The sequence below is a fragment of the Penaeus monodon genome, chromosome 38 (assembly GCF_015228065.2).
Source record: "Penaeus monodon isolate SGIC_2016 chromosome 38, NSTDA_Pmon_1, whole genome shotgun sequence".
NCBI classification, from domain to species: Eukaryota; Metazoa; Arthropoda; class Malacostraca; order Decapoda; family Penaeidae; genus Penaeus; species Penaeus monodon.
The window spans coordinates 20,429,412-20,456,911 of record NC_051423.1 but is presented as its reverse complement, the minus strand read 5'-3'; the positions used below and the strand labels follow the sequence as shown (position 1 = coordinate 20,456,911).

The 27,500-nt window shown below is 35.7% G+C and overlaps 1 protein-coding gene across 1 annotated transcript in view; it reads right to left on the bottom strand.

The window, feature by feature from the left end:
- Window positions 1-1,060: 1,060 nt before the first annotated feature.
- LOC119597061 (protein furry-like) overlaps window positions 1,061-27,500 on the bottom strand; it is a 27,290-nt gene continuing 850 nt past the window's right edge. Inside the window, 32 exon segments of the mRNA XM_037946513.1 lie at window positions 1,061-3,354; window positions 3,536-3,692; window positions 7,559-7,735; window positions 8,006-8,140; window positions 8,704-8,892; window positions 9,499-9,648; window positions 9,816-9,920; window positions 10,117-10,321; window positions 10,473-10,813; window positions 11,166-11,351; window positions 13,414-13,434; window positions 15,615-15,656; window positions 17,538-17,612; window positions 18,012-18,146; window positions 18,807-18,866; window positions 18,868-18,964; window positions 19,248-19,263; window positions 19,266-19,398; window positions 19,655-19,795; window positions 20,312-20,479; window positions 20,819-20,941; window positions 21,326-21,466; window positions 21,872-22,006; window positions 22,406-22,566; window positions 22,864-23,084; window positions 23,389-23,552; window positions 23,776-23,886; window positions 24,278-24,377; window positions 24,600-24,846; window positions 25,146-25,295; window positions 25,837-25,988; window positions 26,990-27,225. Coding sequence (XP_037802441.1) covers window positions 3,194-3,354; window positions 3,536-3,692; window positions 7,559-7,735; window positions 8,006-8,140; window positions 8,704-8,892; window positions 9,499-9,648; window positions 9,816-9,920; window positions 10,117-10,321; window positions 10,473-10,813; window positions 11,166-11,351; window positions 13,414-13,434; window positions 15,615-15,656; window positions 17,538-17,612; window positions 18,012-18,146; window positions 18,807-18,866; window positions 18,868-18,964; window positions 19,248-19,263; window positions 19,266-19,398; window positions 19,655-19,795; window positions 20,312-20,479; window positions 20,819-20,941; window positions 21,326-21,466; window positions 21,872-22,006; window positions 22,406-22,566; window positions 22,864-23,084; window positions 23,389-23,552; window positions 23,776-23,886; window positions 24,278-24,377; window positions 24,600-24,846; window positions 25,146-25,295; window positions 25,837-25,988; window positions 26,990-27,225 — 4,635 coding nt within the window. The 3' untranslated portion in view covers window positions 1,061-3,193.

The following is a 27,500-nucleotide window of genomic DNA, read 5'->3' as shown; positions in this document are numbered from 1 at the left end:
TTTTATTTTTGTTGCTTTTAGTGTTCTCAGAACATTATGGTATTCATCACGTCAGTAGTAATAATAACACTATCTATATTGACAAAGGAAAAAATCCCAAATATTCATGGAGAAACCAGGTGAGGTCAGATAAGGCCAAACTAATTGACTCCTAACTGAGCAGTTGTAGAGGTATCTGTGGTCAACAAATTCATAAAGAAACTGCAGTGGACAATACATATACCCACATGCAAAGGATTAAAAGGAATAGATATCTAGTAGTAATGAATGTTACTGACTGATTCTCCATGCTTCAGGTGGGAACTGGTGTTCTTGACTTTACAGCTTTCTGAGCCCTCAAAAAAAAAGAAAAAAGGGGAATGTTATCAATTTCGTGGAGGAAGGGGTGTTATGGATGCCAATTACAGGAATTATGTTGGAAATAAATAAGTTAAATAGTGGCTGTCTATCCCCTCCTCTCCCTTTCCTCTTCACATCTGAAGATAGAATCCAAGTGGATTTCAGAACTGTAGTCTCATTTTCAGTAAATCTAGTTTTTGCGCTGTGGGTTTTTCTACCATAGTATCAACATGGAGGGGTGTTTTACCTTTCAAGAAGGGAAAGAGGGAAAAAGTGAAAGAGAAGGAGAGTTGGAGGTAGAGTTAAAGTGAAAGGGAGAGGGAGAGAAAGAGGGAGAAGGAGAGGGAGAGAGGAAGAGGGGGAAGGAGAGGGAAGAGGAGGAAGTCAGTGATCATCGATACACTCTGAGGAAAAATACCAACTTGTCATTTGAGGACTGTCTGTACCTTTAATATACACTTTAGAGATATTATTATATTATCTCTTAATAGATGGTGAAGGTAATGCTTGTCCCATATATCTATATATACACATCTACATGTATATTTATCAATCATTAATGTTTTTTTCTATCTATATCTATCTATCTATACATATGATCTTACATAGACACATACAATTCTGTGGGTATCTCTGCTTCCTACCAGTCACTCAGTCGAGAGAGAAGAATTGTTAATGCTGCATGAAATTCCCATTTTTAAAAGGTAAGGAAAAGATATTCTGATTTACAATTCTTATATTTGGCATACACATAAATTACATTATTAATGCCTCCTTGGTTCACCTTTACCTCACAAAATCTCAATATGCCTAATCATCATTATAATATGGCTACCTTTTCTGAGAAGTTACTTTATATTTTTTCCAGGTACATTCTTCTCATAATGTATTACTTTTTAGATGTTTTCCAGGTACATGCTTCTGATAATGTGTAAACAATCTAATATGTTTTGTATAATCTTAACTGCACATAACACAATGACAGCAATTTCTACACTTTAAAAAATCATTAGCATTAACCCAATAAAGGGTCATATGAAAAGACCTATGTAGCACAGAATGGCATTCAGTGGTCAACTATGTAGATTTTTGATACAGTGAATGCTCTGACTGAAAATGCCTCATATTACTAATTCACACCCGCGCTGAATCAGATAACAGCCAAACTGATGGCCAATCTGTAGAGCTGCACTTCTCAATATCTACAATAAACAAAATATAATAACATAGAGGAAATACATATGCATGCAGCCACCCAATAGCTGTTCCCATGCGGCGCAGGAGACTTGAAAGGATACATGTTAAACTGATCATCATTATTTTCCTCTTTGAACCAAGGTGTTTATGTGGCATACTGGCTCTGACCCTTTATGGGTTAAAATCAAATGATATTTGTATCAATTTTATTTGCAGAAGCTGATGAAAGTACTGATTCAATTTTCTATAATAAATGAAAAATGAGAACCTATAACTTTGATATATATATATATATATATATATATATATATATATATATATATATATATATATATATATATAATTAATTAATTAATTTATTTATTTCATATAGCCGCACACACTATGTGTACGAATAACGTCTTTATCTAATTTTGACTATCAGTCTGGATAATTTATTTCTAATTGTCTACATGTCATTCCCTGGAAGAGTGGGACACATTCTTTGCATCAAAATGTTTGACAACAAGAAATATCTATACTCCTTCCTTTCCAAAATTCACACAGACTAGACTTGTTTTACATATCTTGGTAATTCATATCTTTTGTGTTGCAAAGATCAGTCGAAAGGGCTTACAATAACACTTGACATTTTACACATTGATCCCACAAAAAGCTGATGCTATAATGAGATTCAAATGATAATGTAGTAACTCATCAGTACCTACAATTTGTGCATTTGTTGGAAATGTGCTAATATCAGCGCAATATCTTGCACTCAGTGTGTTTACATTTAACATAAACTTGGTACTGTAAACATATAAAATAGTATTAAGGGTGTTACATAACGTGTTCTTAATAGCATGACCAAAAGGTTACTGGAGTGTAAATAACAATCATTGGAATGCTTGCACAATTAGTTAAATAATTGTTCTTCCAATCTATTATTCATAAAGGGAGTCACTAAACAGTGAAGCAGATATACATATTAAGCTGGGTATATCCATTAATATCTGTCATGTAACATTTAATAACTGTCTTACATACAGCTTGCATGCTTACATGAATTTTTTTCATGTTTTGGATATGCTAATACACATGTGCAACTTTGAACTTTTCCGCACACAAAGCAAGTTAAATTTTTTTTTCTCTCTCTCTCTAAAAAAAAGTGACACTTTGATGCTGTCATTGGTTTATGTTCATTTGTTTAAATATGAAAGAAGAATTACCTTGCTTAAGAAAATAACACTTCTATTCCACGTTTAAGTATGGACTTCATTACTTAACTGCAAGTTTGTTATTTGAATGTAGTTCTTCATTTTATCTCTCTCATTTTGATACACATTTATTTAGACAGATATTGTATGAATTTATCTAGAACTGTTTACATTATCCACTTGGTTTTCTTTAAAAGCATCAACATAAAATTAGCCACACCTAAGTTTAGTCACTGGTAACCATTGTAGTTTTATTACATTTTTTACCAATTAATCATAGCATTACAATTTTTTACCAATTAATCATAGCAAATACTGCAACATAATACACAGTTGTTATTTTTATGTATTTTATCAACTGATATTAGCTCAATACACTGGAGCTGGAATCAGTGCATACACACATACATCATATTTTCTAAAACAGTTAAAAGATAATATATCTGTCTGTGTACCCATCTTCAGCATTCCGTTTTGCGGATGACCGACTCGAGGCTATCCCTTGTTTGCTTGGGGGTCTGTTCAATTGCTCTTAATGCTGACAATGCAGCCATATTTGCTTCTGTGAGGCGAGAGCTTGTTTCCAGAAGTTCTGTTTCTGTGCCACAAACAGCAATCATCCCTGGAAAGAAAAAATGTAATTTAAATAATTTCTGGGGAAAAAAAATGCTGAATTGCACATACATACATACATGCATATAAAACAACACATTTATTAAAAATATAAGAATGGTTTGCGGAGGGAGAAGAAGAAGAAAGTCAGTCATAAATATGGAAAAAAAAGTAATAATAATAATAATTACCAGGTTTTTTATCAGCATGATAGGCGCAGTAGGTATTCAAGATGATTGTTATGTCTTCATTGGTGTGAGCAGACACTTCTCGAAGCCACAAAGCTCGGTGTTGACGTACAAACTGCAATGCATCAACCCATCGTTGGTCTGCAACAAGCTGCAAGAGCTGTAGGGGAAAATATGGAAATATTAGTAATGAAAGAAAATTATTAATAATACTCCAAAGAGTATTTATTAACTATATAAGATTGAATTTGTGGATGTTAGCCAAACATAGGAGAAAAAAGAAGAAGAAAAAAAAACTACAGTATCTCACTGACATGCCTATCACTCATTATATTAACCCTTTATTGGAAAGACAAGACAAACATGCCATGGAAAAGCTGGGTCTTTTTAAAAAATTGGATGGCATATAAATGCTATGGTAGCCCTGGCCATAATACTTGTCAGAAACTCATAATATCCTTCATTTTTTTCTACTTGAGTGATACAGCATACATGAGAGCAAAATTCACTTTCCTAATACATTGTAATTTTTCAAAAACAATAATTTTTCACACATCTGACCTTGACCTGATTGGATGTAATTTTGTGTGCTTACAGGTCATACACAAAGAAGAGTGACAGATGGATGTGACATTAAGCCTTAGCCTTGGATTTAGCTATTGCTAGTGCTTCATGTGGCCCTATGACTTTCCAGTGTTGAGGAGGTGCCAGGCAGGAGATAGTAGCAGCAGTATTGACTCTGAGTTGGAATTTGGTGCTGGCACAGAAAGTTCCTTGGACAAAGATGAGTTGGTGTGTAACTACATTGCTTTTATTAGTCTGGAGAATGCACCTGGCCAGCCTGGTTTATATTAGAGGTCGTGAGAGAATATGCAAAATAGATATAGATTTGCAGCCTGTCCTGGCCTCAACACTGACCTCCATGCAGACTTGGTGCTCCTCAAGTTTCACATGGTGTATTTGGAGTATATGCTGCCCACAGTTATGTAATATGCAATTTATTTTTTTTATCATTATCTAAGCAGTGTTGATGGCCATGTCTGTCATGTTGGTATTCTTTCCTGATGGATTTTTTTTTTCTTTAGTTTCTGAATGCTCCACCTTTTCTGATGCAAATTTGGTGATTTGCCGTCATTCTATGATTTGTTAATAATTCCCGTCCTTTTGACACACAAAGTCATGTGATCTGACATCATAAAGAGTGGCATAAGACAGAACAAAGGTCAAGGTAGTTACACGTAAGGCTGATGTACACACAGGATGTTATACCAGCTATCAACTGCAAGCTCATGCAAGCCGAGGAATTAACCTGCCATCTGCTTCTTGAATTACAAGATGGTAGATGAACCTCAACCTTCCACCTTCACCTGAGGAATGCTCTTGAGTCCCTTCTTTACCTTTATTGTCGTTCCTCTGATAAGGATGTCGTTAATGATACTGATGATTGCTGTATGCTGCTGCTAAAGGTATCAAGGACTTGCAATCTTTCTTTATACCATTCTTTGATTTGTAATGAGTGACACCTGGCTCCTTTGTCATATTACCTTGTATTTCTGCCTTGCTTTACTGTTTTACAGAAAAACTGATTTTTCTTTCATATTCACACACCTTGATATTCATGACTACTTCAATGGTGATGACTCTGGAAGGAATCTTAGTATTACCTTGATGACCCTACCGGCCCTGAATCTGATTCTGATTACTCAGACAACCTTGACTATGTGCCTTTCCACTTCATGTTGATGGACTCAGATGAGTCTCTAAACTCTTATACCAGGTGCTGTTGAGAACAGAATACCCCTGGTACCTGCTCCTTCATCTGAAGGAAAAGGGAGAACGTTCCACAGCATTATGGGGTCAAGCCTGACCTGGATGAAGCCTCTAGCACCCACATTTTATGCTTTTTCTTCATTGAGAAATTCCTGCAGAAGAATGTTGAATACACACCAGTATGCATTTCATATTTTCTTTTTTGTATGTTGATTTGAAAGTATAAAACATGTGTTTACAAGAGGAAATGGAGACTGCAAATCAACCCAATGTCCTTTTTCTTTCAATTAGTTAAGCCAACCAGTGTCCTTAGTCACCCTCTTCACACAAGAAGACGTACCAGTTCATGAGCTCCAATCATACCTCAGCCTTAATCGTGAAATTGTAGCTGAGGCCTAATATGAGTGATTACTTATCCTTTGATGTCTTCGGCCATGTTCTCAAAGACGATGTCAAAGGATTGGTTTGATAGACTGATGTCAGCACTCCAATTTGCTGATAATGATGGGGAGGACAATGCAGGTGACTGGCTATGGAAACTGGCTGGTGTTGAATGGTGCTCATCCACCAGTTTCATTTAGTATTTGTACTGAACAGAACTGTGACTATGGACAAGAGTTTGGTGAGAGTGAGAATCACAGCAATACAACCTGAGCAAGTGGGCAATGCAAAGCCTGAAGGTCTACAAGCTGTGCTCATTGGATGGTCCAGAGGCAGGGTACTCCATACCCTTTAAGATTTATATGGGTCAGGATTGTGGAAGTTCCCTGCTATATGGCTGTGATCAACCTTTTAGAGAAGGGGATATGAGTTGTTCACAGACAACTGGTATTCTACCTCGCTCTCTTCCACTACCTGCAGGCCCACAGGACCAATGCTATCGATGCATCACGTACCAACAGGAATGCTTTGTCTTCAGTGGTTGGACAAGCATCCAAGTATGATGCTATCCCCTTATCACTTCTGCTTATAAGTGTCTCTCAACAACTGAAGGGTTGAGAGGTCAAAGCCCAAAGTTGTCATTGATGACAACATTAGCATGAAGAACAATGACCTCCAAGAACAGCTGATGCAGTCATATCCAACAGCCAGGAAAACCATCAAGTGGTAGAAAGATTCTATCTGCTGGATATGGCACTTCTCAATATGCTGGCTGTTCACCAAGGCCCTTAGTGGTAAGCAGATGCAGTCTGAATTCAAGGAGATGATGCGGAAACTATTGCACCTTGATGGCTGCTCTGACACCTTTAGGAATGCTGTTGATGATTCTGAGCCACCACATCTGCCAGCAGACATGTCATCACTAGAGGTGCTCTCTACTGGAGAAAAGGAGGGAGGAAGGAAACACAAGTCATGTCCAACCTGCAGATCTATGTTCAGCTTCATTGCCTCAAGGAATTTTGCAGGCAGTCTGTGATTTTTATATGTACATATTTATATATGCCTTATGTACAATAGTTCCTTCTTTATTATATATATATATATATATATATATATATATATATATATATATATATATATATATATATATATATATATATATAATTTTTTTTTTTTTTTTTCTTCTTTTTTTTTTTTTTGCATATTGCACCTGGCGGTGAGTTGTGTGTTGCCTACAGTCCCTGCCATTGGCGAGGGGTTAAGAAATGGCAGGTGTGAAGGTCTGAAAATAAGTAAAATTGTAGCCTCATTTTGCTTTTAGTATGCCTATAGCACTGGTTCTTCTAAGTCACAAAAATGGCTGCCATGAAGGTCTGAGAACTTAGAAACAACTAAACTGTATAAATGTAACACTCATGTAAAAGACATCCAGTATATGAAATTATTGCAAGGGCACAGGAAGGCACTTGAAGAACACCCAGACCATGAACTGGCCCTTTATAGACAGTCCATTTAGCAAACAGCACCTAACTTGAAACAGCCCACTAACAAAGCATTAACCTTTTCTATCTAGGAGGACTGTAGACTAGATTTAGGAGCAAAAGAATCAGGGTTTTGCTTCCATTGTATTTCATGCTTTGGGTCATTATCTCATATCTGCTCCTAAAAATGCATTTTCCAAGAAACCTATAAATGTTTGGGTCTAAAACATGTTTTTCAATGAGTTATATAAATACTGAAAAAAATACAGAAAACCAGCAATTCAAAGATCCACATATAAAATGGTTAATCAATCCATTAACATATGTGAGGTTTAATATATTCATTAACACACCTGTATTTCTGCTTATTCAAATAATTCATTATTTAACACACCTGTCGTTCTGCTTCTGGTCGAGAGCCTGGGGGGGCAACTGGAAGTTCCAGAGACTGGGATCCTAAGGATGAGGAACTGACAGGAGAACCTCCTTCTGCACGACTGATACTGCTCTCGCATGCGCTTCCTCCTTCACTCTCCTCTCCTCCAACACTCTCACATTCTCCCTCCTCTCCCTTGAAGTACAATGAGAAAGCAGTCAGTTAAAGGGAATTTTGAAATATCCAGGAATCAAAGACATACTGAAATGAAAAGGGAAACTGGATAACCGGAGACAACTTCAAAATATCAGAAAAAAAGGCTTATAATCCATCCAGGGAATATAAAAAAAAACAGGAGAACAAGTTAACCCTCAATAGCATATGTACTTACACAATTCACTAGTCACTAATCATACACATACCTCAGGCTCAGTATGCACAGACAAACCCTTAGTCACTTCTCACCTCTGGCAGTTCTCTTTCTGGCGGCAAGGAGTGAGAGCTGCGAGTGGGGGTAGTAGGGGGGGTGGCATCAATCTGCTCTGCTGCGGCCACAAGTTTTCCCTGCAGGGCACTCAGCTCCACGCTGTGATCACTAGCCTGGGGTACAAGGGGTGGTGTGTGTGAGATGTAGGATGTGAGTATTTTGTTTGTTAGTATTTACAATTACACAAATTGTTAGAAAATATATGTGTGTGTGTGTGTGTGTGTGTGTGTGTGTGTGTGTGTGTGTGTGTGTGTGTGTGTGTGTGTGTGTGTGTGTGTGTGTGTGTGTGGAGAGAGAGAGAGAGAGAGAGAGAGAGAGAGAGAGAGAGAGAGAGAAGAGAGAGAGAGAGAGAGAGAGAGAGAGAGAGAGAGAGGTGTGTGTGTGTGTGTGTGTGTGTGTGTGTGTGTGTGTGTGTGTGTGTGTGTGTGTGTGTGTGTGTGTGTGTGAGAGAGGGAGAGAGAGAGAGAGAGAGAGAGAGAGAGAGAGAGAGAGAGAGAGAGAGAGAGAGAGAGAGAGAGAGAGAGAGAGAGAGAGAGAGAGAGAGAGAGAGAGAGAGAGAGAGAGAGAGAGACTGACTATGTTCTGTGATCATATTCTTACACAAATCTTTAATCCTATCTTGTATAACTCTTCAACATCAATCACCACTTGAAATACTAAAGTCAGCCCTTCTCACCTGGCTGTTTCTAGCAGCATGCAGCATTGCCACAATAAATTTGGCATATGTGTCATAGAGAAGAGAGAGCTGGAAGTGCAGCTTGTACAAACAGCGACACAGGTCAATGTGCTGTTCGTCTGCGCATAGTTCTGGTAGGCTCTCACCAAGATTCTGGAGCTTGAGCGTCGACTTAATACCATCAAGACACTGGAGGTACAAGAAAGGTGTAAATCAAATGATTAAAGCTTCTGATTATTACAATAAAATAATTTATACAAAAGTATTGTAGTGCATTTGTATATGCATGCAATTTCCTATTGATAAACTAACTACAATATGAAAAAAATTGTAGACTGAATCTGTACACTAATGATCTTCATTGTTGACTTGATCCTCTTCAAAAATGAATGACATATGATAGGTGTAAAACAATCAATGAAATCTGATATACTGTCTTCCAATTTCCTCTTGATATGTTTCCTATAATATGAAAAGTCTGTTGGTTGAATCTCTACACTTATATCTTCCACTTTGACTTGATCTATTCCAAATACTGTAAATATATGGTTTAAGTAAAACAATATTTTCTAACTGCATTGCTCTGTGACTCCCTTCTGATATACTAATTTGACTGAATGATATAAAAAAAACTATTACATTTTCTGTAATTAACACATCTCATCATCTACACATCATGACATAAATGTAAGTTCTGTTAATTTACACTCCATATATGCAATATATCATCTCTTTGTTATCAACAAAACCAAATAATAGAAGACAACAAATATAGAAAAAGATCTAAAAACTCACAACAATGGCACTTTCCCTCTTGTCTAGGTAAGTGTCAAGGTGTTCATGGAGGGCGATGAATGTTGACCTAAATCGCTGCATCAGCTGTGTGCTTCCCAATAAGGTAGCATCTACGTACACATATGCTAGAGGTGCTAGATATCCAACGGTCTGTAAAGAGTGGGGTGAACCAATGCATAAATTTCATGATGGTGAATTCTGCTCATTCAGCATCTACTGGTCTATTTTAACAGAAATTATATGTAAAGATTTGATAAAAAGCCTATAGCTCTGCCAAAAACTTGAATGACTGGTCAGCAACAAAGGAAAACACAAACCTCCATGTGATGCAAGAAGGAAGCAGCAAGAGGAATCATCTCGCCATTCTCTCCCAGGTAGTGGCTGCTCTCACTCACTAGCTCAGTAAACTTAACAACACATTCCTGTTGATGATCAGCACAAAATTATGTACCTAGCCACTAGCTATGGAGCTAACTGAAATGCCATTATACAAACACCTTTTATTTTTCAACAGTGGTCTATCCTCTGAAAAATGTAAATAAGGTGTTTCTACTTTTCTTTTACAATGTAATTTCTAATTAGCTTAAATAATGCATATACAATAGACTAACAACTCACAGAGAATACAGTGTTGTAGAGTGTACAGGTCCTGGTGGGATGTGGAATGGGGGCATCAGCTGCCATGAGAGACAACAGGTGAGCACGCCAGGCATCCTCTAAGTCATTGGGCTGTCGGATTGGGCGGAAAAGCATGGCAGCAATACTAGGAGATGCATTGCAAGGAGTCATGTCACCTAGATCACCATCACTGCTTTCACTGTGACTGAAAGATGAGAAGTAGAAAGCTTTGACTTTGGGTGACACAGTATATCACGGTGCAACATAAATCATTCTAAGTGAATGAAATGAACTCATTGCAGCTAAGGGGGATTCAAGCCATTCTATATCTTTTTAGCACCCACTTCCTTACTCACTCAGACATGGAGGTGGGTGAGGCAGGTCTGCGTGCAGCAATGGTATCAAGGGTTAGCTTGGGTGCTATGGTGGTATGAGGAGCTGCAGCAGGCTGAGCATGGTGGATCAAGGGTTCTGCTGACCGCTCACTAGGACCCAAGGCAGGATCATCCACAGGCGATACAGAGCCCTCCTCTTCCCACCATTCATGGTCAGCAGGGGGTGTTGGCTTCTTGACGTGCGATGGGGTCATCTCCGAACTCTGCGCGTCATCGATGTGGCTGGAAGGCTCACCATCCCCAAGATTGTTTGGGGAGCGACGACGCACACCCCACAGGTTGAAGTTATCCACACTTTCTTCCTATAATTGGGGAATGTAGAGATATATGGTATTATGCATGCCTAATCTTAGACGTGAAAATACTTAGCTTCTGTTTCAAAATAACAAAAAATCATGAAATGACCAAGCCGAATAGATTACATTACATATGGCATTCACTCAAACAATCAAGAAGGATTAATGCAGAGTAGGACAAAGTAACCATCAAATTGATAATAATAATAATGATAATACTCTCAAAAAAAAAAAAAAGTACCTTAAACTTTAGGTACAGTAATCTGGAAAACAGGAAGTCCTAAAACATTACAAGAACCAAACAAGGAGTAACAAACACAAGGAAGAAATAACTTAAACTCAGGACTTCTCCACTCACCCCCTGACTCTCCAGTTCATATTCCAGGAAGTCAAAGTCCTTGAAGACTGCGAACTGCTTCTCAGAAGAAGTCATGTCATCAGCCGTTCGGTCGTTCGTTGTGTCCCCAGGGGCAACCGACACTTCTTCGGTCGACGAGGCCATTGACGACTGTCTTTCTAGCTCGGAGCTTTGACTGAATATCACCTAGGTTAGGGTTGGAGAGAGGCTATTATTATGCTCGTATTAGGACAATAGCAAGAAGATTAAGCGTGAAATGGAACATAAGGTGTTTGCACTACCAGTTGGTGTAAGGTGCGTTTGGTTAACACATTTAATATCAGCTGACCATTTAGAAGTCTTGTGATGTAAGATAAGAATATTCCAGAAGGGACAGCTAGTGCTATAACATAACAAAATTAGTATTACAAAAGCTTACAACATAACATGCGACAACTTTTCCTATTCCAGATCATGCAGTTTTTAATTTGGGTGGCCACTTATGATTAGTTATAATAGAATCTCAGTTACACTCACAAATAAACAACTGCACAAATTAACACATACATACATATATGCTCTTGGGCGTATGCATGTTCACACGCAAACATACACGCGCTCACATGCATGCACACACACGCACATGCACACACACACACACACACACACACACACACACACACACACACACACACACACACACACACACACACACACACACACACACACACACACACACACACACACACACACACACACACACACACACACACACACACACACACACACACACACACATACACACACACACACACACATACACACACACACACACACACACACACACACACACACACACACACACACACACACACATTTCCAGTTTAATTTTGAGTATTTCTATCATATCTCATTTATCATTACAGCTAATAAATTAATCTAGTTTAGAAATATATTCTTCACCTTAAAAATATCCTATAATAATATTTAAAAATATATAATCTTTTGGTAATTATCTGTCAATACTGCAAAGATGATATGTCAAGTTCTTGAAATTTACTGAATAATTATAATACTAATTTTGCTGGGATCATCATACTTATAGCTATAGTACCACAATGTAAGATCTGAATAATAAATATTTCCATACAAATCTAGGATAATCAATAAAAACAAGATGCATACCTCACTACATATGCAACCAACATACAAAAACATGCAAGTTAAAACTAAAAATAAAAGGTGTTTTTTTCCTGCATGCTTAAAATAAAACAAAAGCATGCAACAACAGTTCCTCAAGCTGCAACAAGCAAACTGGCAGTCCAAAGCATTTTTAGAAGCCATTGCAAGCAACAAGGTATGTCAGTCTGGCACTCAAGAATAACTACAAGCAAACAAGAAATCAAAAGAATTTTTTCTTCTTTCTAGTCTACTTATATTTTTATTTTATTTTTTATCTTATTATTATTTTTTTTTGTCTAAATTCTATGGATCAAATTGAGCTTCTAGACATTCAAAGAAAACCTCATTGAGTAAGTTTCTAAGGTCTTGAAATGTCTACAGTATATAAGGCATGAAATTAAAGGGAATATAACAAGTTGAAACATTAGTCAAAAGTATAATTTATGTGGAATTAATATGCCAATTCACTGTAACATTTCCATTAATTTTGAACCAAGGATATATACTGTACTGGGAAGCTCACCCCTTGGGTTATAATTTAGAAAACAACCATAAACTTTAGAATAAGATCTCAACAAAAACGGAAACCATTATGAAATGACACACACAAAAACACTGGTATACTACAATGAATATCACTATATGACCTTATCTTGATGGGAGTAGTTACATCATGTAAGGAAAGGTGCAATATAAACTGCTGGGAGGTGGGAAAACCATAAATACACATAAACTTCTTTTAATTTCTATCTTCCCTCCATAGAGTAAAAATGCCATTTAGATCTTCATATCTAGAGCATACATCTATGTTTATCCATTATAGAGAGAGAGTGCATTTTTAAAAATCCAGACATATGCACAGAGTTCATTATGAATATTGTAGATAGTGGCATAAATGAGACTGAATTACTTATGTTGTTAAGTTATCCGATCTCACTTATACCTTTATCTACACCAGACATATGCCTTACTAAAGAGAAAGTGCATATCCTTTTTAATCCAGACATTATGCCTTGCTAATGAAAGTGATGTTGTTATTAGTAAATTTAGTGCCAATATATATTCCTGGTTCATGATAGACAATTACCTTACTGATGTTGCCATCCTGCTGCACACCATTACCAGAACAACCATGGAACGAAGAGAGACACGAGAGACGAGGTTAATTTCCAAGCCATGCCATTCCCCACGAGACTTACTTTCTTTCTTTCTTTTTTTTTGTTGTTGTATAAAAGGAGAAGGGCATTGGACACCAGATAGCTTTTCAAATACATTTTCTTCCAACTTGTGCAATCCACTTCTCAAAAACATTAACACGATTAATCTTTCTGGACCATTTACTAGTGACTCTTTTAATCAAAATAAGCTTTAAGTAAGAAAAGAAAATGTACTCTCTTAGCTCTCTGATTTAAAAAAAATCCATTGAAGCTACAATAAATAATTAGGCAGCTACCAATTTTCTTAGTCATCTACTAGATCAACAATTTCTCAAAGGTCTATTTCATGCTAAAATGTACAGTCATCATGATCAGCCTCTTTTTTCAGTTTTTTTTTTTTATCACTATTCCTTATATGTGAAAATTTATCCCATGTTTAAAACCTCCATTTGATATCTTTAAACAATTTGATATCATAATATGGAAAAACGTGTTCATCAATGGATAAATATATACTTGATACAGAAAATTTACTGAGTATCTTTTATGGTTCATACTTGTGTGCATGTGAGAGAGAGAGAGAGAGAGAGAGAGAGAGAGAGAGAGAGAGAGAGAGAGAGAGAGAGAGAGAGAGAGAGAGAGAGGGAGAGGAGGAGAGAGAGGGAGGGAGAGGAGGAGGAAGAGGAGAGAGAGGAGGAGGAAGAGGAGAGAGAGGAGGAGGAAGAGAGAGAGAGAGAGAGGAGGAAGAGAGAGAGAGAGAGAGAGAGAGGAGGAAGAGGAGAAAGAGAGAGAGAGAGAGAGAGAGAGAGAGAGAGAGGGGGAGAGAGAGAGAAGAGAGAGAGAGAGAGAGAGAGAGAGAGAGAGAGGAGAGAGAGAGAAAAGAGAGAGAAGAAGAGAGAGAGAGAGAGAGAGAGAGAGGAAGAGAGAAGGGGCATTTGTCCATGTGCAGCTCCATTGGTGTCCATGTGTGTATATGAGTGCTTATATATGTGTGTGTGTACATGTGCTTGTATGTGCAAGTGTTCTCGTGTGTATATGCTCATATGTGTTTATAATGTGCTTTTGGACATGTATGTGTTCAACAGTACATAACTGTGTGCACATACCTGTTTTGTCATGTGTTTTTATTTGTATCTGTTATTGTAGACCCAAATGTGTATAGGTTTAGAAATGTGTGTATTTTGTGTATGTGAGAGAGAGAGAGTGCATAATCATTGAAATCATGAAGTGCAAAGAATTTCTGTAGATAGATATTGGACAGAAAGAGCAGAACCTAGATACAAAACTGTTTATCCATATATGAATCACATTTTCAAGACTGACTTCAAAATTATCTGATTTAATTTCCATATTATTTTTTTACTTAACAGTGCAATGATTTCATATCCATAAATAAAGGTTAGCTTGTACATATTTACACACTCCAAGTGCTGGTGTAACAATTGTTGAATGAAAGCATGCCCCTTTTTCTGCAAAAGACAGTGGCATCATATTTGTAACAAGGAAGAGAAAAAAAATGCATTAATTGCTGTTAAATCTTCAAGCAGATGATATACTGAAAGAGACATTGAATCTACCACATTTCCCACATACAATTTGGTGTTTGAGACAAACATTTTTCTAGGATGTGCAATGTAGAACAAATATATCTTATTTGTGAAGACTGCAACTAGTATTTAATAATTTGGAAAGATTTTAACTTCATCAAATTTTTGATTATTGCATAAATCATGTAAAAGCAAACTGATTTAATAAATCCTTTGAAGAATATTTCTTACTTTACATGAAATTGCCAAACAGAATTTCACTATGCTAAACACAGTCAACAAAATCGTGATGAAAAATACTAGGACGACTGTCATTACTTACACTTGAAACACAATAGATAATAAAAAATGTCACATCTTGTGCTCTGCATTTTTCAAAACAACATGACATCTCAAGACATCATTAAATGAAGAAAAAAGTACATTTAGGCAAGAGCTTTTCGAAGGTGACACTTTCGTTATTTTGGGATATGTGGCACAAGATCCAAAGAACTACATAGCATTAGCATGACAGTGTCTACAGGAGACACAGAAAGCCTTGCCATGCTAGATACTAATGTGGATAAATATTAGAAACTACCTACTTTAGAAGTCTCATGCTGAGTTAGTACAGAAACCCATACAGCCTGAAACAATTAAGAACTTAACATGCTGTTCTGGAAGTCTTATTTCATTGTATAATATATCTGTAAATGTTGCAACTTTATGTATTAGATACAACTATTGTATTATATGTTTACAATGAATATATGTGATCAGTATATGAATATATACATATATATATATAATACATTGAAAAAGGGTTGGTGATTATTAACTGTCATTAGTAAACCTACTCTCATTGAAAGAAAATAAATATGAAACAATTGTTATCATTATGGCCATATAATGACCAATGAATCTAGCCCTTAAGTGTCTGGCTGAACTTATTACAAAAGCTGATAACAAGATAGTTCAGCATATTCTCCACGTAATTCATTTCCAAGCAAGCACTACTCTATCGTCTCAAATCTATGCAGGGTCTGAGGAATGGTTAAAACATTGATGAACAAAAATATAGAAATTATATATAACAAGTATAGAATCTTCTTGAAAATTCCAGTAACCTCAAGATGACTTAAGTATTTTATATTTCTTATATTGATTTAGGACTATATACACATATATGTAGTTCTGTACATCATTTTACGATTGGCAAAGTCGCACGTAAAATTTTTCACATAACAAGGTTACTGTCAAGCAACTCCATTTTGTTATTTCTTCCATAGTATCTGTAAGTAATTTACTCATTAAAATTGTCTTCTTTTGCAGGAAATGAAGAATGTCTGCCTGACATGAATCACCTAAGATTGAAAGTAACTCCTGATGCTTATGATTTTTCTCATAATGCTTTATTTACAAAATGTAGAAATAAATATTGGATCTCCTGATAAAACTAAGTGGTAAGTAAATGTGTATATATCTGTATGTGTGTGTGTGTGTGTGTGTGTGTGTGTGTGTGTGTGTGTGTGTGTGTGTGTGTGTGTGTGTGTGTGTGTGTGTGTGTGTGTGTGTGTGTGTGCGTGTGTGTGTGTGTGTGTGTGTGTGCGTGTGTGTGTGTCTCCAAGGGCAAGTTGTGCATGTGTGATTGAGGGTATAGATGTGTGCATGCTTGTGGGTATGGTGTTCTATGCTCAATGTGTCTGCATGAGAGTATTTGTGTATGTAAGCATGTGTATGTGTAATGCATATATTCAATGTTAAAAAGATTATAACGTACCAAGAAAAAAATGTTTCATAAATAATAATAACAATAAAGGAAAATAAGCAAGCATTTGGGAGTTTTAGTAAAACAAGGGTTAATAATATGTTAAATGACATGCAATCTAACATCATTTTAAAAATACATAGTGATTAGTATGTAAAATTTTTTACAGCTATACAAAAACATGGGCAAAATATTTTTTACATGCCATGACATGAAAAAAAAAACAGAAATGGAAAGTCTTCAATAATGAAGGAAACAAAAAAGAAACAAAGGCAATACAGTTGAACTGTTGCACAAACTGAAATTAAAATGATGTAAACATAAAGAAAAATAGTACAGTGTATCTTTTATATGTTTGTAAAATATTCTGAGTGTAATATTTCAACTTCAAAATAAAAAAATATGAAAGAACCAAGAATTACTTTACTATTTGTAATGACCATGAATCAGTCCTTTTAATATATCAGTTGCCAATCTTTGTTGAAAACATCCCGAATGTAATGAATTCTGAAAATCTACAACAACTCTAACTCTAATACGTACAAACAATAACAGCCATAAATGAACCATTCAAATGATGCTATCAAAACACAACTTGAGGATACTGGATTTCGAACAAAAAGGAAATAAAATCGAGAGAGAGAGAGAGAAAGAGAGGAAAAAAAAATCCCTAGAATGTTTCAAAATAAATCATATGTATCACGTCAGAGCCAAACTGATCCGCTTGGCATCACAGTCAACCACAACGTGGACTACGTACCGACGGAGACTTGGGGAGACCCACGCGCTGGCCACAAGTGTTCAGGAGATTCACTAAGCACTCTCTTACACGTGCCTGAAATTTTATATGTATATGTATTTCATGCATTTCACTCTGAAATGCAAGGTCCTTATGCTTGTGATTTCATCTCATCAAGCAGGAGACATAGGTCATAATTTTAAAATATAATAATAAAAATGATAACAGTTTAATAAAATGTTTTGTTTCACATTAATGTGTTACTGTTTTTAACATTTAATATGCTATAAATGTGGATATTACCCTCAGAAAAAAAAAAACAAAAAAACTATCAACTCAAGCATAATAACAAAAATTTATTCTTCCTCTGAACAAACAAAAAACATTAGGATAATCATCCAAATTCTATCACTAATATACCATAAAAATTCTGAAACTGCTAAAAAATAATGAAATGCTTACAAACTATAAAACAACTGTCAGTGAATTGCAAACCTGTGACAACCATGGTCGTTTCCAACCCGCCAGGTTGTTGGTGTCTGCTGCTGAGAGGGAGAGACTGCGACGTGGAGATGATGTTTCAGCTCGGTCGATTCCCATTGCACCTGCGCTGTCACTTACTGATCGTTCCTGGGGAGAGTAATTTGCTGAAATTTCTATTGCCTGCAGTATTTGATTGCTTTTAAAATCTATTTCACTGGAGGATGATATATAAAAATGTTTGAAGATTTAACATCTTTGTCAGCTTTATGACTAGTATAATAACCTCTACTTCCAAGGAAGTACAAGACCGTTTCAAACAGAAACAGAAATATTCATGCTGTTGTAATTCTCAATGTCAGAGCAAAAACTGAATACCAAAAGAGGATCATTAACTATTGCCATATTTAAGAAAATTTACAGAAAAGTACCCAGAAATCTACAGTAAGTTAACAAAAGACATTCCTAAACTGAGATCCCTTTTTGTTCTGTGAATTTAATGACTGCTATCAACTGAACTTTTCCTGAAGATATAAATATGAATAGTCTCTCCAGTGCTAACCTTTTCATGAGTAAAAGAAATGAATAGTGCTATCATGATGGTGTTTCCAGTATTCATGTCAAATGATGTCACTGACATCCACTTATTCACAAAAAAGATAAATACTCTATGCCTTCAATAATGACGAAACCTGGAAACAAGTAACCCTTTAACAATACTTCATATTCTCAAACAGAAAAAGTATCTTCTTTTATTACATAAATAAAAACAATCTCATAAAACATATTTTGAGAGGCAAAAATCTTTACCTGTTCCCTATCCTGCAAACTGTCACTTGTTGCAGAACTGACAGTTGATGACCCGGCACTAATTTGGCCAGGGAGGACCACCATCCCAGAGCCCTTGAGATAACGACGGCCGATGACAGGGGTCTGGCTTACGTCGAATGTGAACTCCATTGTGCGGCCTGTAATTCAAAGTCTCACTTTTTTTAGAATGTTATGTGAATATAAGATTTAATTACTTCTAAATAAAATGAAGATGGGGAAGCGATAAGAAAAGTTGAAGAAAAAGAAAAAGGAGGAAGAGGAAATGTAGTACTTATTGTAGAAGATGATGAATGGGAAAGAAAACAAGGAGAAAGAGAAAGAGGTGAAAGAGGAGAAGGTAAATCACAGTACAATAAAATCACAAATCAATCTAAAAAAAAAAAAAAAAAATCTATCTATCTATCTATCTCTCTCTCTCACCAGGCAACTCCTTCTTGAAATGAGATTCGATGTCAGCAAAGACATGGTGATCCCAATAATGCGTATGAGAGGAGGCAGGAGGAACCACAAGGGACGACGAACGTGTCACAGCCATCTTCAAGATTCTGAGGGCTTCTTTCCAGTGAGATCCCTGTGGAAAAGGTTAAAGAAATATAATGTATGTCTAGATATAAATATATCTATGTGTGTGTGTGTGTGTGTGTGTGTGTGTGTGTGTGTGTGTGTGTGTGTGTGTGTGTGTGTGTGTGTGTGTGTGTGTGTGTGTGTGTGTGTGTGTGCATGTTTTTGTCTGTCTGTGTATGTCCAGAGACAAACTTTCCATATTTCATTTATAACTATTCTCCCTTTTCTCACCTTACTGTTTATCCTCGCTCACCACAACCTACCTCAATGTATTTAGCAATGACCCTCAACAGATCCCCATTGACTAGCTGGGCGGCTGCTGTATTAATGTCAATGTAATGGAGCATGCAGTGCAGAATATTGAGAATGGGGTTTTGCACACTTGCTGGTCCTTTTTCCAACACCTGAAATAAGTGCAAGTTGTTTTATCAGTCTGTCCTCTTATGAAAATAAACTCTAAAAGGATGTTCACAGAATCATTACAAATTTGAGTGAAAAAGAAAGGAAACTATTTCAAAAGCATAAGAAAAGAAAGCAAAATGCATAACAAAATATAAATTATTAACCTTCATGGCCTAAAGTGGATTAAAATATCCAAATTGGTACTGGGTGAAGTGAGTGGTTATGTCCACTAAGAATTCTTACCTTTACCATTGGTTACTTTTATTTATTTATTTTTTTTTTTCTTCTATGGGATGTCAGGTCTAACATACTTGCTTAAGGTATATCATTCTATGTTTTTGGAGAAGATAAATCAAATCCTAAATGACTTCCACTATCACATGACTTCACACACTCACTTTCTCTCTCTCTCTCTCTCTCTCTCTCTCTCTCTCTCTCTCTCTCTCTCTCTCTCTCTCTCTCTCTCTCACTCTGCTATAACAAAACAGAAGGACAACAGAAACCGATTAAAATCTCACCTCCACCAAAAACGCCATTAGGCTAAGTGAGAGGCTGGCGTACGAGTCATGTAGGTATTTGACGACACATTTTGTCCACTGGAAACTTTCTTTGCTGAAGTTGCGGCGACTATACAGTGTCATGACTGTTGCAAGGTTTTCTAACTGTTTACCTTTCTTGTTGCATACCTGTAATAAGGAATAAGAACTAATGCTATTCCCGTAAGACAAATAAGGAAAATATCTGGCAGGACTATCAAGGAAATATTTGTGTTTTCAAGTTTAATGAAGAATTTTGATCAAGATTCACAATAGTTTAGTGGTTTTAAGTATCATATAAGTAAAACTAAAAAGAAGAGAAAAAGAGAGAAACAAGATACACTGAAAAATTAATAACTATCCAGGAATTCATAATTAAAGTCATGCTACAAATGGAAACAAAAGTAATATATAGAAATATTATACAAAAAAGGATACAAAGAAAAAAGAAGAACCAAAGACAAAGACGACAAAGAAGAAGAAGCTTACCTGCGCAATGTTTTCAGCTGACTGGATACAAAGTGCATTTGCGTCCTCATAATTTTGCAACATATATGGCAACAACGCAATGACATTTATGGCAAAGGAACGGTTCTGTGTTGGATCAACAACCTGCAAGGATAAAAAAATTGGGAGAATCCTTAATATATGATACTTAAAAAGTTAAAAATAGCCAAAGATTTAATTACATTATAAATAAAAAGTATCTTGTAATTTAAAAATACTAATTTGACTTTCTTTCCTATTTGAGTTTGTATCATGTAGACTGATCATTATTAGTATGGTTTGTATAAGTAAACAAAATCTGTATATATATATAGGCACAAAGATGTAATTAACACTCTCAGAATTGGAAAAGACCAAATAAAACACAAATTTATGGATCCGGACTGAAAACTAAATGAAAGAACTGGCCCGACACAATAAAATCAAACCTACAACAAACGTCACCCTTTTAGCACTACAAAATAACTCTACCACGCAAGCAACGCAAACCTGCAGGTCCGTCAGTTGTGTAAATCGAGTGAGGAGCGTAATTGTCGGTTCGTATGTGGTGGCTGACGTGCATCCCTTGAGAAGGAGAGCGTGAACACCTGGAAACTCCTTCCACTTCAACTGCTGCTGCAGCTTTTCCACCTAAATAAACACGGTATATCTTCATCAGATCGTAGATGTGTTGTTTAAAAAGAAAATAACTTTGTGAAATGACTGACAACATCACAGAGAATGCACAAGTTTCTTAAAAAAAAAAAAAAAAAAAAAAAAAAAAAAAAAAAAAAAAAAAAAAAAATATATATATATATATATATATATATATATATATATATATATATATATATATATATATATATATATATGCACACATATAATGTAGAGACAATGAGAATGTAATATTGCACAGCAAATGGTTAAATGATCTTGATTATAGACAAATTAAGATAGCAATGACAAAATGGGAAAAAAAAAAAATAATAAATAAAATAAAAATAAGAAGGACAAATATAAATCAAGATGAGATCACGAAATTCCTGGCCGTCTTACCTTGTCCCTGCAGTCTGGGCGGTCCAGAGGCAGGCGTGTAAGCACCTTATCGAGGAGTCTCATGGCTAAAATAAATTCATATTCGTAGTCTGACTCTAGCATAGACACAGCAATCCAAAACAACTGAGCAAGAACCTGAAATTCAGAAAAATGCATTAGATGAGAGATACAGACAAAGAAAGAGATATACACAGGCTCAGACAGAGATAGACATAGATAGAAGACACATAGAGAGACATAGATAGAAGACACATAGAGAGACATACAGATACACGAACATAGACAGACAGATAGATAGACACACACATGCACTCATGCACACACATACACACACACACACACACACACACACACACACACACACACACACACACACACACACACACACACACACACACACACACACACACACACACACACACACACACACACACACACACACACACACACACACACACACACACACACACACACACAAAACCTACTTACAAATCATATACATTCAGAACGAGGCCCACTTACTACATTACTTACAGTCATCTTATCATCAGCTGAACTCTGATCTGCTAGCTGCTTTAGAGACTGGGCAGAACGCGATCGAGACAAGTTGCTGGACTGCTGGAGCTGCTGCTGTTGTTGTTGTCTCATGCGACTGTCTACATCGGTGCCACTTCTACCTCTCATCTCTGGTTGCACTGGAGGAAAAAAATGTATAATTTATCACTTAATATTTGTTGGAATGACTTTGTATAAACATGCTTTTAAGCCTGCATTTACTTTTGGAAAGAAAAGAAAAGAAAAAATATTATTGCAGGATATATATAAAAAAAATTTATTATCATGATCCAATATTTTTTTACATTAAGATATTGAATTGAAATGGTAAACTGCATGTATAAAAAAATCTACTTTTTTCCAATTCATATTACAGTTATTTATATCATTACATTATTTCAATAGAAATTCAGTAAATTGTTTCATAACAAACAAACCTTTAATATCTGCAGTAGGAGATGCCATTGGTTTTCCTCTACCATAGGATATTGAATACGAAGTAGAACGAATGTGTCCCCCTGGGGAGAGAGGAGCTGAAGGAGGTGGGTATCCTGCACCATAGAAGTGGCCCATCATGCCATAACCGAGAGGTCCTTTTCGTTCCTTGTTGTTCAGATTGGGCGTTGACTTGAACAGCTCACGCACAAACTCAATAGGTCTATGGAAAAAAAAGAGAGAAATATTTATAATACATGAGACTAATTACCACCATATTAACCTTCTTACCCTAACATATTAGGATTTCAACAAGAAATGCAATACCACTTCATCATTATTGTCACAGTATCTATAAATTCTGACCAATACTCTGAAAACAGTACCATGACTTTTTCTACATTATCTCAAACATAATCTAACAGTAAAGCAGCAATAAAACAATAACCACATCTACTCTCTATCACATAATATTGCCAATACCAACCATAAGTAATACAACATAAAGAAATGGTTTCTTTACCAACCTAAAATCTGAGTCTAATGCATCAACAGCAGACTCTAGAGTAAGCATAAGTTCCGTAACATATCCTTGCATGTCCTCCCCTTGCTCTGCCACAGTCTCCACCAAACGTCCCAGCAGATCACTCAACATGCGCGATGACATGGACACGTGTAGAGACCTAAATACCTGTTGAATCGTTTGAAAGAGTGAGCACTTGTAGAATGGCAAGTGAGCAAAATGTTATTCTCAAAACATAATCCTATTATGTTAAATTTAGTATTCTGTTATAGAAAAGAATAAACTGATAAAAGAAATATGAAAAATAAAGGGAAAGAATGTAGGAAAAAAAAAATTAAAAGAAATATAAAATAGGGAAAGAATGTAGAAAAACAAAACTTCATCGACTTACCTGCAGAGAGCGTCCAGCATAATGCCTAGATGAACAGGAGAGAGCTAAGTGAAGAGCTCTTTGGGCCCATCTCTCCTCTATGTGCGTGTGAGGGAGGGAGTTGTTGAACACCTTTAAGAAATTATAAAACATTAGTAACTACAAATAAGCTGCTATATTTAATGGACACTTACACAAAAAAATGAAATATCAGTTAAGTATCTGTATTCATGGTACATGAAATTAAACATCAGTATAGCCATTTTAATATTTTTGAAACTTTACAAGAAATACCTAAATAACATTACAGAAATATATATCAAGTAAAAAAAACACATTGTTTTAATGGGTTGAATCTCCATTTTTTGTTATATTGAGATATGAAAATCACAAGTTAAACTCTTACATGATTTCTTAATTCTTCATTTTCATTATTATCATTTTATTCATTCTACATATACATATTTCATCTAATACCTATTTCATTTGCATGCATGTCATTTACACACTTCTCTGCACTTACCGTAACAACATGTCTGACGTAGTTGGTCAGCTGATCAGCACTCTTTATGGAGAACTGTTTGGATGTGATGTCTTCATAGGTCCAAAGTGGCTGATTCTTGCTGCACGGCCAAGAAAAAGGTTGAAAAACAAGTCATTTACATTCAGGTTTCTTAATGACATGAAAAATACATTAATACACACACACACACACACAGACACACAGACACACAGACACACACACACACACACACACACACACACACACACACACACACACACACACACACACACACACACACAGCAGATAATAAAAAAAAAAAGTTATGATGACAAACATTTACCTTGAAGCAATGAAGTCAATAAGAGCCATGATGCTATACTGCAAGTCATCCTGTGGGACACTATCGACACCCACGGCAGATGAACCAGACACCGTGTCGGCATTGTCATCCGAGGTAATGATAACCGGTGTTGCGTGGTCATCAACAGGTCCAACTGGTGCCCCTCCATCACTCATGTTGTCAGGGGGGTTCTCAAAACCAGGGGGGGCAGCCACAATAGGTGGGGTGGGGTCAGTGGGTGGTTCCTCTGTTTTAGAAGAATGAGTATGAGATCTTTTGTACAGAATTTTTGAGAAATATGTATGAATCAACTAACTGTATGGGATTTTAAATCATGCTTTTCCACTTCGGATAGTATACAAAAAAAGAATCTGACAATAATCTAATAATGTCAATTCCAACAATATTCTCCCACAAACGAAAAAAAGACCTACTTTCATTTTCTAGGTAAAATACAAAAAAAAGTATAACTATATTAATATACAATTATCTGACAAACATAAATACCTAAACTATTCTAATTTATAACAACATATCACTCCTTACCTGTGAAGTTTTTGTTATGTGTAAAGATATTATTAGGAATGAGTCCATAGCCTAACTGTGTTGTCTTGTTGTTGAGGAGGACGCGTGCCACACCAAGGTGATCTCGGTGGTCTGCTACGACAGTCAAAAGATGGACAAGCAAAATCTTACCTGTGAGGAAAAAAATATCCTTATATTATTATATTTTTCTTTTACATCAATGAAAATAATTGATCATTGCAAATTATTTTTTGCTACTAATGAGAACAAAAGCAATATCTTTTGGGAAAAGGAAATTATCTCTATAACACTTTTTCCAAAATAATACAGAATACATGACAACAATTCTATTAATACGACTACAACTAACATCTCTAAATAAAATACTACTTTTCCATAAAAATAAGTATTAGTCATCATGCTTGTACACACAGAAACTTCCACAATCTTCCCATACTTAGAAGAGAAAAAAATGGATTAAATAGAAACTCTATACATTATCATACTTTAATATTACACAAACTATAATATTGTTAACACAGGGAGACCATTAATTACGAGGATATGAGTCTTGACTACCAAGATACATAACACAATAAAAAAGAGTGAGAAAAAAAAAGTAATAGCTATATCTTACAATAATCAAAAAAGAAAGAAAGAAAAGAAGAGAGAAAAAAGGAGAAAAAACAGATTGAAGACATTCTGCACTTACAATGCTGATGAACTAACGGCCTAGAGTGGTCCAAACCAAGCGTGATAATGTGTAACATAAGGGGCACATGGATGGACCAGTCAACACTGTGGCAGTCAACATCAATGCCAGCTACAATCACATCACAAATCAGCATCACTGCCAAATTACATCTGAAAAGAATTCCATGTAAAAAACAGAATTAATCAAAGGGGCAAGTGCAAAAGAAGAGAAGAAGAAAAAGAAGATGACCAGGTAATCAAGAAGAAGAAGATGAAGAAGTAGTCAAAGAAAAAGAAGATGAAGAATTAGTCAAATTTGAAAAAGTAGCCAAAGAAAAAAGAAGACAAAGAAAAATAAAAACAAAATAGAGAGAGATACTCTTAAGGACTGAAATGAAAAAAAGTAATTTGTTTTAAGACACAGCATACTATTCAAGATCTGGACACACTGTTGCTACTGTTTACAGACTGTGGTGTCCCAATACAACAGTTAGTGGAGAAACAAACCTTAGTGATGGTAAATTAAGGCAATTTCTTCACACAATTACAGGAAATTTATCATTTACAATTAAGGGTCTTTCTAACGGGGGATGACTTCAACACTTTGTAAGGTGCGTTAAAAAATATGTGTTGGGTTATGAGAGTGACAAAAAAATCTTATTATACTGTACATACATGGTTTATAAGAAAAAAATATCTATCATTCAAAGATTAACTTAAAACATAGTTCTCATCACAAATAAGGTAGCATGACACTCAATATAAAACAGTGTACAACAGGAATACTACAATTATCAATTCAACTCTAACAATAAAACTAAATAATCTCTCTTCAGACTCAACATTAGCTTCCTTCAATAAGCTTTCAATATCAAGTACCAGAAAAAAACAACTTTTCTACAAGGAAGTATAACCACAATAGGGTTTTATCATTACATTCCAAAAAAGTGTGGTTGAATTCCAGTTTTGAAAAGTTTTGCAATGACCCCCTTGATAATAACCCTACTAACAACAATAATAATGATGATGATGATGATGATAATAATAACAATGATAATAATAATAATAATAATAATAATAATAATAATAATAATAATAATAATGTGATAAAAAAAAACACTAATATTTCACACCCTAAGTCCTAAAAGTTCTATTGCTCACCCCTTCTTTACCTGTGAAATGCAGTGATTGGTTGTGAACTGTCGGGTAAGTATTCGGTCAGTGGAGCAAAATAACCCCCATATTCAGGCATTGGCAAAGGGTGTGGCTGAGGTGGCTCATACCGCTCGCTTGCATCCTCTGTGCCGGAGATAATGTTCCCCCCTACCATCACTCCAGGGGGACCCCCGTTAATACTGGTATTTTGGGCACGTAACACAGCAAAGTTGTCCTCTTGTGGGACAGTAACCTGGGAAAAACAATATATACTGAATTACATACCAGATACTAATTCATTTCATATTCACAATCTATTTATTTCCTCTTCTTCTGTTTTAATGTAAATGAAATAGAGAAAAAAATGAAAGAGAAAAATTCATTTAAGATATGATCATAATTTCTTTTATTTCATTCAGTAATCTAATAACTAAAATGCTTGATAAAGCAACAAAAAAGAATATATGAAAAAAATACATACAAAAATACATATATGCCTCAACAACTGCCATCTAGTAATTTTTATAA